We start from the raw sequence: 14,515 nt of genomic DNA, 5'->3' as shown, positions 1-14,515 counted from the left end.
CTGAAACCCGCTTTGTTGGTTACTTTTGATTTGTTTTTGATCGATCTCAGTCGACCATTGTAGTGATAGGGGTAATTAATACTATGCTAATTAGTTTATACCGTGCTCATGCATTAGATCTGTGTGATCTCTTGTCCTGTTATGTTTTATATATGATTGCAGCTTGTGTTCTCTAACACGCGCCCTATGCTAGAAAAAGAACACGCGCCCTATGCTAGAGAGAGAAAAAACTTGCTATGATTAAACGTTAAAGTAGGCAGTCGGATTTTCCTATTATAAACTAATGTTGTTTTACATGAATCGTGTACATGTTTCTGCTTGTAGTAAAACTACAAAGCTGTACATCTGACAAGCATTTTCTGTCCCCTATCGTTGACACAAAAGGAATGTCTTCGTTCGTACGCTTGAGTAGTTTAGCCTGGGCTTTAAATTTTTATCATTTTTTACTTTTGTCAATGAATGAGTACACGCAATGGCAATGCGAACTACAAGGCAAGTAAAAGGTGAGTTTACGGGAATAAATTAATGCTGATTTGCCAACATTCTGTACATGACTGACTTTGCCATTTAGGCAAAATATATATCTGCTATAACTTTATTATACAATTGGTTTGATTTTGTCTGTTACGTGTTCGTAGCAGTGTAGTGCCCCTGCAAACCTTTTTAAGACTGTAATTATACATTATAGGTGCGTCTACCGACGTTCAGATGGACAGAAAAATTCGTCTCCGTAATCTGAATGAACACATAACGTGTTACCTTTGCCACGGTTACCTTATCGATGCTACGACGATAACAGAATGTCTACATACCTGTAAGTACACTAGTAACACAATATATTGATTTTTAATTACATGTTATACCAGTGAAAAAAACCGGGGCAGATTAGGCAATTTGTTGAGGGTATGAGGGTAAAAAAGATTCTTCGCTAGCACCCATGTTTTTATTTGTGTATATAAGTATAATTGTCTAGAATTATAACTTTAATGCTTTAGAATTGGTTATAGTGAAGAATCCTTCAGTACCCTCTGATTATGATGGTGATAATTGTTAAAGGTTGGTAATTAGGGGATTTGGTTATATGGGTTAGTAGTTAGCAGATAACGTGGGGGTAGAATTCTTCACTAGCACCCATGGTTTTATTCAACAATGCAATCAATATGCTGTAGAATTACACGTTTAACACGTCCCCTTAAATTGCCTTTATTTTGATCTAAGCACCAATTACTAGCTGTACAATTACCCTTTTAACAAGCTGTCTTGAGATGTTTTATTTCTCCCCAGTTTGCAAAAGTTGCATCGTATCGCACGTGGAAGACGGAAGAAATGAATGTCCGAAGTGTGAAGCAGTGATCCATCATAGTTACCCACTACAGTATCTAGCATACGATCGGACCATGCAAGATATTGTGGAGAAACTTGTGCCCAAGTTAAAACAGTGTAAGTTTTATTTTAAACAGTCAAAACAACTGTTGTTTTGTCACTATATCCTAAAATTTTGTCACTATATCCTTTGTCACTATATATAAAATTTAATATTACTATTATTATATCTTGGTTTCAAAAACAGTATCATATTTTTTATTTTAGCATGGTACTAAATATGTGAATTGTTAATATGTAATTTGCTATTTTCAATTGATAATTTTTTGTCTAATTATTTCCATAGTTCTAGCTTCTTGATAAAATAACTTTTTTCCAGCTGAGTGGTCACGGCGTATTCAGTTCTGTCATAAAAATAATCTTCCAATTCCATTTGATATTCATATGTCCAATCCCACTGTTATGAAAGACACAACTCTGATGGATGACGGGAAACAACAGAGTTATCATAGGTATGTTTAGAAATTATACGTAATACCACATTACCACCTATGGAATATATATGGCTATTTAGTTCATATATATATATATAATTTTTGGAACTAGTAAACAGTTATTTGGTGCTATACAAATTAGGCTTGTGGGAAATGTTAAGCATTATTTACATTGCTTATTCTATTCTTTGTGGGTGAGATCTCCTAGGATTTGGGCTGTAATAAATGTGTATGTATATTTAAAAAAAAGTTGTGTTATAAATTTCGCCCACTTTTTCGTTTTAATAAATATTCCATTTTTTTAATTTTATGATATTATATATATTATTTTATTTTGTATCCCGTTCTATTACAGATACGACGAACAAGTGAATATTTTTCTACGAAGTACTTCATGTTCCCTTAAACACCTTAAGCGTCCTTTCCTACAATGCTCCATACATGCAACGATCAAAATTTTAAAGAAATTTCTCGCCAAAAATCTTGGACTTGGAATACACCAACACTCAGAGGTATTTATACCAAGTAAAGTTGGGTATTTGCTGTACGAAGGCGGTGTTCTCTTCTATCCACTAAACTTGCCGCCGTGTCGCCGTCTAAATTAGATTTTGTTTTTTGGTCGCCGGACTAAAACTTAGTCAGTAGATACTTATGTAATAGTGGACAGAAATTCAGTTGGCCGACAAAATGTAAAAATATACCAGCTAAATTGGTGGTAAAAAGTGGCACCAAAAAAAAAACTAAAAAAATAACTAAATAGTAAACACTAAATAGTAGGCAATTCATTTCACTTGGGAGTTTCCAGTAAAAAATTTAAAAATACTAACACATATAGTATTTTGGCATGGGGGAAGATAGCATATAATATCCAAATATCCTGATTGTGTTTTAAACAATTAACAACGGTCTATGGGAGTTGTGGGGATAAGGTTTTATAATTCATTAAATGTTCTTTGTTTACTATCAAATTAGACGAAACAGGTGCCCCATCTTCCCCCACTGTACTATTTTTATTAAACCTGATACTTTTATAAATTTTTTCAGCTTGACATTTTGTGCAATGATGAGATCCTTGGGAAGGATCACACGCTCATGTTTATCCTCGTTACAAGGTGGAGGGCAAGGAAACCACCTTTACAACTCGACTATCGACCTAGTATCGTTATGTTATAACTCGTTGCTATTCTATTTTTAATTTCCGAACTATTTTGTATTCTCGCATTTTTTTTGCAACTTTTTGTCTATAACTGAATTGTATTATGTAAACTGTTTAAAAGTGAGTTAAACTTGTGACACAGATGCCATAACAACTCGACTATCAACCTAGTATCCTCGTTTATAACTAGTTTCTATAATATTTTGACTTTTTCGAACTATTTTTTTATTCACTTGTCTTTTTTGCAACTTTTTGTCTATTTTGCAGACTCTTTGTCTTTAACTTAATTATGTAAACTATTTTAAAGTGAGTTAAACTTGTGACACAGATGCCATAACAACCCAGCAGTATTGTTATGTTATACACATGCCAAAACAAAGGTCCATAACAACTGGACTATATATCTAGTATCGTTATGTTATAACTCTTTTCTCCCCTATTTTCATTGTTTGGACTATTTTGTATTTTCACGTGTGGGCTTTTTTTTGCAACTTCTTAGCCAGAACTCAATTTTGCCGACTTTTGTGCATAACTCAATTATGTAAACTGTTTAAAAGTGAAATTGTTAATTTTTGTAGCACACATGCAAAAAACATACATGCCATAACAAAGTGCAAAGGTGTTGGTTAGAAACCCTGTTTCACTGGAGTTATACTGTTAGTTATACCCTTTAAATTCAAAATATTTGGAGTTGCCAAAATGTGAAACCAAGTATTTAACCAATGTAATACCTGACTGTGTATTAGTATTTATGATCAATGTTCACTGTTGTGCATGTGATGTACTCCGCAATAAAAGCACAAAAGTGTGAAATTTTGCGTCTGGTAGATGGCGCTAGAGTGATGGGAGTCTGATTCGGTTGCTTTTATCCATTCTAATGTTTACCACACCGCGCATGCGCAATGAAGCCATTTGGTAGCCACAGAGAGAGAAATATTCTGGAATATTATAGTATTTCTGTCCCGAAAAAAATGTACTTGACCTTGATCATAGTTTGACAGAATTTAACATAGTAAAAATATATCTACGTTTAATTGGAAGGAAAATGCATGGTCGCTACACCAAGGGGAACGGTCAGTTGGCCGTGAGAGTACACAGGACAGTAGTAACGCATTCGGGTAGCTAAGGAGAAAACCGTTAAGTCCAAGTGGTTTTAAATGTTTCAGGCTGGATGTTAAATTCTATGACGAAGTTCTGTGGAGGGTGCTTAATGTAGAGTAAACCCGCCACTTAAATCGATCAATATACTAATTGCCTCAAATTTACCTCATAGTCGATGTTACTGTTGTGGAAATACGGATGTTTAGTTGGTGTATGGTCTAAAACAGTAAGATTTTATAATAAGGCTACACAATATTATATAGTAGAGTGGGGGGAAGATAGGACACCTTTAGCACATAATATCCAAATATCCTGATCGTGTTTTAAACCATTAAAAACGGTCTATGAGAGTCGTGATGATACGGTTTTATAATTCTTTGAAAGTTCTTTGTTTACTACCAAATTAGATGAGAAAATAGAATGAAAAGGTGTCCCATCTTCTCCCACCCTACTATAATTATTGGTATTATAATTGCTTGAAATTTATATCTCATAGTCGATATTGCTGTTGTGTATATGAGCTTTTAGAGAGTGTATGTTCTGAAAAAGTGAGTTTTTATAAAAAAGCTGCACGGCATAATAATACTACGTGGTAACTTGCAAGGGCGCAAAAGGTGTATGAAACAGAATACTGTAGTCTATTTGTAGATTTTTAAAAATGCTGTATAGAACAAAATATGTCTTCCCATTTGGTAGTAAACACAGAATATTACAGAAATATATAACCGTAGCCCTGCTACTTTGTAATAGTGTTAGTAATTGTTTAAAACACGATCAGGAAACATGGGGTTTAGGTTCGTACAGTAACCCAACTTACCCCACAGTAATATAGTAGTGTGGGGGAAGATGGGACACCTTTTTATTCTATTTTCTCGTCCTATATGGCAGTAAACGAAGAATAGTCAAAGAATTATAAAACCATATCCTCACGACTCCCATGGACCGTTGTTAATTGTTTAAAACACGATCAGGATATTTGGATATTCAGTGCTAAAAGTGTCCCATCTTCCCCCACCCTACTATATACTACGTTAAAAATTGGTACGTTGGTACACTATCAGATTTTGTTTATATTTTAAGTCCTATATGTAGACATAGGTGTTCTTTTTAGTGAGAATTAAGCGACTCACGATGCGAGATGTTGTGATAAGAATGATATGAATAATTCACGGTCATGAGCAGATGCCAATGCATATTATATGAGTAGAAGGTATAGCGTAAAGTTTCAGTAGAAGAATTCTATATCCACATTTGCGTAGTGTCAATAGTTATAGTTTAGACAGGTTGGGGTAAAATGGTACTTGGTTTCATTTTCTTTTATCGTCCAATTTCGTAGTAAACAAAAAAATTACAGAAATATATAATGTTATCCTCTATAAAATAGTGTCGTTAATTTTAATATCACGATTAGGAAATGTGGGATTTATATTTGGTATCCATCTTACCCCACAGCATTGTATATGTATAAGTAAACAGGCGAAAATCAAAATTGTTTTTGTTTAATGACAGTCGAGCGACTTACGACTTACTAGATCAAAGACTATGTTAGATATTCCAATAGTAAAGTATGTATAGACTCATCTGGTATAAAACGTGGTATATATTTTCGACGTTTGGTCTGCCATCTGGCAAGACTTCATTAGAGAACACTTTTTGCCGGATAGCAAAACGTCTAAATTACACTATAGTACGTTTTATACCAGATTTTCCGTTAAAAGACCATATTTTTTGCATAGATTTTTTTACGCAAACCTAGTTCCATCTGCTGTGGTAATTGTAAGAAAGGGAACACCAACATGACGCGACTTATGCTCGCGCTTCTGGCAATAGCCAGTTTATTCCGCATCATTCCGGCTCAGTTGGGCGGCAGAATCGGGACTAACCCGCCTCTCGAAGATGTGGCAAAATTTAAACCGATCTCGACGACTCCGCCTTCTGCTACTTGCGGTATGAACGGTCGGGCAGACTTTTGTGCGCCTGTGGACAGCGAAGAGGGCTTGAGGGAAAATGCTTGTAACATTAAAATCTGTAACCAGGGTTGCCCTGGGAGAGACCGTGAGAACGATGCAGCTCCGAGGTAAATACTTACTTTAGGTGTTACTAATCTCTTCATCTCTTGGTGTGATCATTTATCGGAACACCTGGTATTATACCAGATGAGCAACCCAACGAATATCTACATTATGTCCGGTAGCAGAAGTAACCGAATATTTAGGTTTAGGTGTTGCGTTCAATTGTAAACACTTTTTCTGTTTTTGTCCTTTCGTAACGTTATAATTTTACCATCACTTTCAGTCTGTCTGATTTTATTTCGGTAATTTTAAACGTTAGTGCTTTTAAATATTTTTTTAGTAGCTTATCTGGTATAAAATTTTATTTAGGAAACGTCGAAAATATATTACGTTCCATACCAAATGAGATTATTTACATTATGCCGGGTAGCAGAAGTAACATAGTATACATGTTATCTTCATGTCTCCACTCTTTCAAACTTACAGGTTTTTAAAACTGCTAGAAGGCGACGCTGGAACCTGTGTAACGCCAGACTTTGCTGACATGCCTCGGAGGGGAAGCGCCTCTTACGTTTTCCTGAACGATCGAGCTTGTAGATTTATTCCGAGTGGTGTCCCAAGGATGGGGCGTCGCGGTCACTTTACCATGGCTGTGTGGTTGAAACAAAGAAGAGGAAATGCGGGGTAAGAACCAAGTTTATTTCTTTGCTATTAGCGTATTAGTTTGACAAATTTTCGCGCGTTCTCGTTTTTATTAATATAGTGCTGTAGGGTAAAATGGGTCAGCTTGAGCACTTAATATCCAAATATTCTGATCTTGTTTTTAAACCACTAACACCGGTCTACGGAAGATGTAAGGATATGGTGTTATAATCCGTTTGCTGCCAAATGAGACAAAAAAATGGAATGAAAAGGTTTCCCATCTTCCCCCATCATATCACAATCTGTCTCATCTTTCCCAATCCTTTATAACACGTGACATGTAATTTGCATCTATAAAAATAGGGTAGGGAAACACGAGATATTGGTTTCATATTTCCTAAAATTTATTTGTTCACTATTAAATTGGACGAGAAAAACGAAAGAAAATGTGTCCCATCCTCCCCCCCCCCCCCTTACGATATATTTTAATATTGTTCCGTTGAAGGGGCATCCCGAACAGGGACAAACGTACAGTTTCTGTTTATTTTGATTCGTAACAGAGTGATGTACTATTTGGTCATTTTTTTCAGAGTAATTCTTGAAAAGATCGCTGGTCCAGGCCGCCACAAGCAGGTCGTCTTTCTCGTTCTTGTCGGATCTTTTTCCATCGTGTTGCAGTATAGAGCTGTCGACGGGCGGCCGCAATACAAAATGATCCCAGTGAATTTCCCATCTGATAACTGGCAGCATCTGGCCATACAAGTGTACGGTACAGCTATCAGCGTGTTCATTAACGGGGTGGAAACTGACGGCACTCCATTTGCTACCAGCGTACTAGAGAGTCGAATGACCGATATCAACAACCAGCCGATAATAAGAGTTGGGCAGAGAGTTAGAGGTAAATGTTTTCATCGATTTTAAAACTATAACTTTGTATTCTAAATTATTTAAAAAGATTAAATGAATGTTGCTGATTTATTCCCGCGTGTTGCTTATTTGTTCAATCAATTTAAAATTAAAACTTTAATTTCTAAAAAAGGTTATAAACATATTTATCGTCGCGCGGCTGGGCAACGACAGTCGTTACAACACGGGTGTTCTGTTCCATGCACCTTGTGCCCGCTTACGAGTTACCACGTATGTAACTTTCTAGGAAAATATTGCTTAAATTAATTTGTATGGTGTGCATAATCTGTGCACATAAACATAACACCAATAGCGAGCAAAAAGAAATTGGTATTGCTCTTTATACAAAAAATGTATAACATTGTATTACCATTTCCCCTTAATATAACAAATCAAGTAATTCCAATGACTTATTTTTTACATTATTTTTATTAACCCACCTACCTAGAGTGGAATGCTACGTCGTTTGTAGCATTAGGGATCCAGTCAGACCTGCCTACATGGTCCAACAGTAAGTTTTGGTGTCATTGGTGTCTGCCATGCTTCATTGGTGTTCACTGTACGCAAAGTTCATTAAATTAATTGTCATTTGATGGGTGATTGGGCCAGTATAATCTGTGCACCTTCAAAGGCAGTTTTTCATATATACAATCAACATTCTTAGGTGCATGTTTCTGTACCAATGGTTGTACTTTTGTTGTTCTTTTTTGTGTAGGTTTTTCTTGTTTACCCATCATGGATCTGTTACTCCTACGTTCGTTGTTTTTAACCTATTGCTCATGTATTGAATTCATTTTTATGTGCTGCGTTTTATTCTGTGTGCAAGTGGTGCACTAATTGAAACGTTATATACAACAAATATATTAACATTGAGAAATAAACTTCATAGCTACTGGGCAATACGTTGGAAGAATGCAAGATTTTCGTTGGTACGACCGAGCGCTAACCAACAGCGAGATTGAAGAAATAGCGACCGGTGTTTTTCCTGAAGTTAATATTCTACCAAACTGTCTTTGCCCCGAAGGTTTTCCACGAGTACATCCATTGGAACAAAGGTAAACTTACAGACTATTGGGTGATTTAAATGTAGTATATAACTTGCTTATTTCATTAATTATGTTTCTTCAAACTTATTCTGTTTTAGAGAATATATATAAAACATGCTAAAGCATAAAGCTTTTGTGTTAATCATTTTTGATCTAAATTGTCGGTCATACGGAATAAACAACTACACAAAAAGTTACATATGTGGTAACTTTTAAGCAAGCATGAAGTGTATGAAACATTACATCCATGTTATACCAACTGTTGTTACACCGCCACGCAAGGATAAATAAGTTACATACATGATAACTTGCAAATGGGCATGAGTTGTGTGAAACGAAACACCTGTGTTTTTACGTATGGCGTAACCCAGCCACACAAGAGCAAGTTACATTTATTCATTTATGGAAGTAACATTTTTTCAGATACTGCATTCCTAATGGAGTCCCCGATACCTCACCTCAACGGCGCCTCCGTGTGGATCCTGATGCTCATCCACTTGCTTACATCAATGATGATGATTCATCCACCACCTGGATATCTTCATTGGGAATCTACATGCCTGGTGGTTTGACCATCAATATCAACCTTGAGAATGGGGAGTACGAGGTGAAAATTGCTTAATTGTTTTAGAAATAATTTTACATATTTTACATTTTTTATTTAACGATTTCCAGAAATATCAGAAATTAAAAAATAGTTGGAACTTTACAGAAATTGAAATCCTGTTTTTTTGTTTAAAAGTAAAAGGAATTTTTCCTATTCTTCAGATTTTCTACATAGTCCTTCAGTTCTACAGCCCCCAACCCAAAGGAATCACCATCAGCAGGTTTTCGAACGATACGGACGGTGACATGCAATTGTGGGGTCATTTTGCCGACGATTGTCGCATAAGGTTCCGATACGAAAACAACCAACCCCTAAACAGCCCAACAGATGTGAATTGTATTCAATTTCCCCCGTAAGTCATTTTTGTACTTCTATATCTCGGCACACAAAGTTACAAATGTGGGAATTCATAAACTAGCACAAGATGTACAACACAAAACATCCATGTTATAACCACTGTTGTTTTCTAGCCCCATTGATTTGTAGAAGAGTTTTTTTACTAAATTTTGCATAGTTTAGGAACATTTATATATCATTTCAGGTGGTAAATTTCTGTAATTGAAACTGTGCAGAATGTCACTTTAATATATGCTCAGTCAGACATTTAATGCCAAAGCTTTAAAATTTAATTTCATTCTGACACAGTGAGCATGAAATTCCATACCAGCGCAGTAATATTACCTTCAACCTTCTGTCACAACCACCAAATGCAAGGCCTGGATATAATGATTTTTATGGAACACCCGGGCTCATGGACTTTGTAATGGCTTCAAAGGTGAGAAAAATGTCAATATTCAACTCTTGTGTAATTTAAAGTCTGACTAAAAATATGGTACTTGAATAAGCAATATGCTAAATCATTAACTGATTGAATCTGAATTCGTCGGCTGTGATCAACACTAAGCACATTAAAATAAAAGGTTAAGTAGAATTACCTTTTCGGCTTGGTTTAATAGTTTTGTCAGTATCTAACATTAAATAGACTATTACTGTATCAAAAAACAATTCTTTACATTGGAGTTAAAAAATGTTTTTACGTTTAATCTTTACTTTTTACCCCAGCATATTTTAACACCAGAAAATAAAACATAATTTATTTTGTTTTTTTGGTTCCAATTTGACTTTAATACCAGTACTCCAGTATCTAACATTGAATAGACTATAACTGTATCAAAAAAAACATAACTTTACATAAAGGGGCCTAAAAATATGTTTGTACCCTTGATGTATGATTTTTTACCCAACATATTTTAACATTTATAAAAAATAAATAAATAAGGAATTAAAAACCTCTTTTTCAGGTTCAAATTCGACTTCAATACCAGTACTTTACCACTCCTGAGTATGTAAATATCAAGCATCAGTATTATGGCATGGATGGGATAAAAGTCATAGGCAGGTGATGACGAATTAAATATTGATCGAATTTTAAATATTTAAACGTTGCGTTTCTGCCTATGTCCTTCATAATAAGCCTCGAGTTCCAGTGTTTTGGGAATTTTCAAGTGTCGTAACTAAGAGCACTTAAAGCTTGTGTTTATTGAATTGGCTAATTCTGTTTGTTGCACAATACACTGTTTCACTTCAAATTTTGAATTGTTTGCTTTGCCAATAACTACATGGTATTTTGGTACTCAATATTCTGTTGATTACAAATTTATTCAAAACACTGTTTTTCATATTTCTGAACACTACTTAAAAGCGCAACATTATTTAAAGAATATTTCATTAGTAAAATTTTTACAATTACAGTTAAATGTCAAAATAGCTTACTTTGTTGCTGAAATTTTAATGTTTGTTTCAGATGTAACTGTAACGGGCATGCTGAGGCATGCGACACATCGGTATCTCCATACCAGTGCAACTGTCTTGATTATAGCAACACTGAAGGCTACCAGGTTGGTTTAAACAAAAACACCATTGTATTCATACAGATATTAATTTATTTATCGAAATTATTTACTTTGATATGTCTCTTCCATTTTGGGAGAAAAACAAAAAAAAATTAAACGAAAATGCAAGATATAGCGAAAAAACAATAAGTGGTAAAATATGCTTATGGTTAATATATATTTACATATTTACATTGAATTGTAAGAAAAAAAAGCATGTTTGCTTCACCTAGCAGACAAACAATGCTATACCTAGTTTTATGGAAGCTTTAACTTTGGACTTACCAAGATTTTAAGTGTTTTAAACTACACCATTTTTTACTAGTGTGAAAGATGCAAGCCGCTGTTCAACAACAAACCATTTCGTATCGGCGATACTGACTCTTCATATGATTGCCAACAATGTGAATGCCATCAACATGCGCTGAGTTGCCATTATGAGGAAGGGTTGGATCCTAATCCTGGAGATCATTTCAGGGGAGGGGGTGGTGTATGTGATGACTGCTTGCATAACACAGCTGGTGAGTAACACATAACATTATTATTGTTAATTTATACGAAAACGATAGCGAAGATCATGTTATTAAAAAAAACAAAGAGAAGAGAATCAACAGTTGATTAAACACGCTATAGATAATAAATAGGAAAGAGTGTAAGTTGAAAAGCGTGTCTGTTGCGTTCAAACATGAATGAATGAGTGAATAAAACTTATTTTGTATTTTCGTTCATGATAACAAAGATTGTAAAAGTTTACATGAGCGAAAAGATGCCGAGTAACTGTAAAACAACAGTTGTTATGACACTTTTATGGATAAATCAGAAAAAGAAATATTGGTTTGGAGAAAAAGGCAGGACCGTTAGTCCGTTACAGCATGTATTTCTTCACTGGTTAGGTTTAATTTTATAATAATCTTCTAAAAGAAGATGCGCAGTATTTACTCCATGCCCTTTAACAGACTGAACTTCAAACTAATTTACAACAAGTTTTATTTCAACAGGTCGTCACTGTGAGCAATGTGCAACACTCTTCTATCGAATGTCTGAGAGAGCATTGGAAGCTGTAGATGTTTGTAAACCTTGTGGTTGTCTTCGTGCTGGTGTGGTTAATGAGACAATGGATTGTGCCAAGGTGGGAACAAAATATTCATTTTATGAACACAATTTTTAGAGAAGTGTATTAAAGCTAAGGAAACGTAATTCCATACTGTTCCTGTTACAATGGCTGCTAATGAGAGCACATTTATTGTAACAAGCCAAGCAGATTCTATTCCAACTTTCACTTGGTCAAAGAATCAGTGATGTTCTAACTTGAATTACTATCAATTTTCTCCTTAATTTTCCTCCTGAATAATCCTAAAACAAAAATTATGTTATGCTTTAGATTGATGGCCAATGTGAATGCAAGCCCCGAGTTCGATCACGGAGATGTAATATTTGTGTGGACGGATTTTTCAATCTAAGGAGAGACAACCCAGAAGGATGTGATAATTGTAACTGCACATTGTCGGGCACTGTTAACCGAACTATAACTTGTACACCGGTAAGGATAAAATAAAAACTTTACACATTTTTTCTTTTCTGTAGAGGTGCGGACTGAAAACTTTTACTTTTTGTTCGGTTTTTCGGACTTTTTGTTAGTTTTTTAAATAGTTCTTTATGTTTCCAATACATTTTCCATGTAAATTGCAAACTTTTTTGTGTATAGAAGTCATTACAATGTAATGACATTCATTTAGCCATTTAATTGCTAATAACATGAGTTCTAAAGTTGTCATTCTTATCCCAACAATCACAAATTTTAATATTTCATGTGCAAAAACAAAGTTTAACGTATTCTATATTCTTGTTGAGTAAAAATGCTTTTTTCGTTTTTTAGAGAACAGGTCAATGTCGATGCAAAAGCAACGTTCGTAATAAAAGATGTACCGATTGCCAATTTGGCTTCAAGAACTTAACAGACTCAAATATTGATGGTTGCGAACCGTGCAACTGCAATCGAGTGGGATCACGAGATCAATATTGTGATCCAATCACTGGGCAATGCTTTTGTAAAGAAAATGTTGAAGGTGCAGTATGGTTCATATCACCCTATTGAAGACAACCTGAATAGGACGTTATAGCGTCGTTTAGCAAAATTCTTGACGCAAGGGCAAAATACAGTATTTGTTACTGTAAATTAATAAGTTTTTGCTGCCATTCTGGTTGACTATATTTATTTATATATTTCATGTAATTTTTTTATACATTCCAAGTGAAATTTATACATTCCATGCGAAAGACAGTGATATTTTATACATTTTGATTCAAGGTATGTTCTGCGACAAATGTCAGAATGGTTTCTGGGGCCTTTCCTCCACTGGTTGCCAGCCTTGTGGTTGCGATGGTGCCGGCACGGAGGCGGGCACTACTTGTGACAAAGACACGGGGCAGTGCGTGTGCAAAGCTCACACCCAGGGTAGAACATGCAATGAGTGTGTGGATGAATACTATAATCTTGTTGCAACTAATCCTCAGGTAAAATGGGTGAAACAGAAATACTAAACTGAGTGAATAAAAAAATCACCTTCAAAAACATAATATTTTTAAAAACTTCGAAAAAAGAAAAGCGTATTGTTTGAGTTCCAGCTTCTGTGTATTTCCAGGGTTGTGAAACTTGCAGTTGTGACCACCGAGGCACAACAAATGCTTCCTTGGTTTGTGACAAACAGAATGGTCAGTGTTCGTGCAAAGAACATGTTGATGGAAGAGTGTGTAACTTATGTCGTGGCAACACATTTGGTCTTCGTGCCACTTTGGTTTCTGGTTGTGAGGCTTGCAACTGCGACCCAAGAGGTTAATCTTTATAAAAAAAATTTTCCTCCAGACTTATCGTTCTTTATAAATGTTTTGACATGATATTTACCGCATTATTACAAATAATAACCCACCGCCCAAAATTATCGCCCACCAAGTTACATATATGATAACTTGTAAGCGAGCACGAGGTGTATAAAACAGAACACTGTGTTATACCGGTTGTCGTTTCCCCACCACAGGAGGACAAATAAGTTTTATTTGTCCATTCTTTTAAATACACAAAGTTTACAAATCACACTGTCCATTTCCACATTCAATGTTTTATATCTTTTCCTCTACTAAACTAATAGGAACATCACTGGGTGACCAACTTTCACCCAACGAACTTGTATGCGATTCTAACAGCGGACAGTGTGCATGTCTTCCAAGCAGGGAGGGCAGAAGATGTGATCAATGTTCTCCAGGTAAAAAAATATTTACTGTAATGTATTATTTTTAAACTTGACTTGGTTAGCGCATTGGTGAGAACACATGCATTAA

At 35.2% G+C, this 14,515-nt stretch overlaps 2 protein-coding genes across 3 annotated transcripts in view; both read left to right on the top strand.

Annotated features, from left to right (window-relative positions):
* Positions 1-350: 350 nt before the first annotated feature.
* Positions 351-3,786, top strand: LOC100185402 (polycomb group RING finger protein 3). The gene is made up of 6 exons (XM_026838477.1): positions 351-503; positions 689-814; positions 1,285-1,440; positions 1,703-1,835; positions 2,173-2,329; positions 2,862-3,786. The coding sequence occupies exons 1-6, from the start codon at positions 473-475 to the stop codon at positions 2,988-2,990; spliced, it is 732 nt and encodes a 243-aa protein (XP_026694278.1). The 5' UTR covers positions 351-472; the 3' UTR covers positions 2,991-3,786.
* Positions 3,787-5,839: 2,053 nt separating this feature from the next.
* The window catches only part of LOC100176806 (usherin), a 40,987-nt gene continuing 32,311 nt past the window's right edge, over positions 5,840-14,515 (top strand). Inside the window, exons 1-17 of one of the 2 annotated variants that reach the window (XM_018815593.2) lie at positions 5,840-6,151; positions 6,573-6,770; positions 7,319-7,626; positions 8,083-8,145; positions 8,524-8,689; positions 9,104-9,287; positions 9,449-9,639; positions 9,933-10,062; positions 10,589-10,686; positions 11,092-11,185; positions 11,505-11,700; positions 12,178-12,308; positions 12,561-12,719; positions 13,056-13,245; positions 13,488-13,693; positions 13,822-14,011; positions 14,326-14,439. In XM_018815593.2, coding sequence (XP_018671138.2) covers positions 5,871-6,151; positions 6,573-6,770; positions 7,319-7,626; positions 8,083-8,145; positions 8,524-8,689; positions 9,104-9,287; positions 9,449-9,639; positions 9,933-10,062; positions 10,589-10,686; positions 11,092-11,185; positions 11,505-11,700; positions 12,178-12,308; positions 12,561-12,719; positions 13,056-13,245; positions 13,488-13,693; positions 13,822-14,011; positions 14,326-14,439 — 2,899 coding nt within the window. In that variant the 5' untranslated portion in view covers positions 5,840-5,870. The remainder of the gene's footprint in view (positions 6,152-6,572; positions 6,771-7,318; positions 7,627-8,082; positions 8,146-8,523; positions 8,690-9,103; positions 9,288-9,448; positions 9,640-9,932; positions 10,063-10,588; positions 10,687-11,091; positions 11,186-11,504; positions 11,701-12,177; positions 12,309-12,560; positions 12,720-13,055; positions 13,246-13,487; positions 13,694-13,821; positions 14,012-14,325; positions 14,440-14,515) is intronic. The other variant, XM_026838475.1, reaches the window with a different exon arrangement.

The sequence above is a fragment of the Ciona intestinalis genome, unplaced genomic scaffold, assembly GCF_000224145.3.
Source record: "Ciona intestinalis unplaced genomic scaffold, KH HT000094.2, whole genome shotgun sequence".
Classification (NCBI taxonomy): Eukaryota; Metazoa; Chordata; class Ascidiacea; order Phlebobranchia; family Cionidae; genus Ciona; species Ciona intestinalis.
The sequence above is the reverse complement of the archived record's forward strand: the minus strand, read 5'-3'. Positions and strand labels throughout refer to the sequence as shown.

Bases quoted from the DNA above. Each gene is read 5' to 3' on its own strand.
- LOC100185402 (XM_026838477.1), top strand. From the start codon at position 473: ATGGCAATGCGAACTACAAGGCAAGTAAAAG. The intron at 1,441-1,702 runs GTAAGTTTTATT...ACTTTTTTCCAG, and splicing joins TGTGCCCAAGTTAAAACAGT to CTGAGTGGTCACGGCGTATT. The intron at 2,330-2,861 runs GTATTTATACCA...AAATTTTTTCAG, and splicing joins GAATACACCAACACTCAGAG to CTTGACATTTTGTGCAATGA.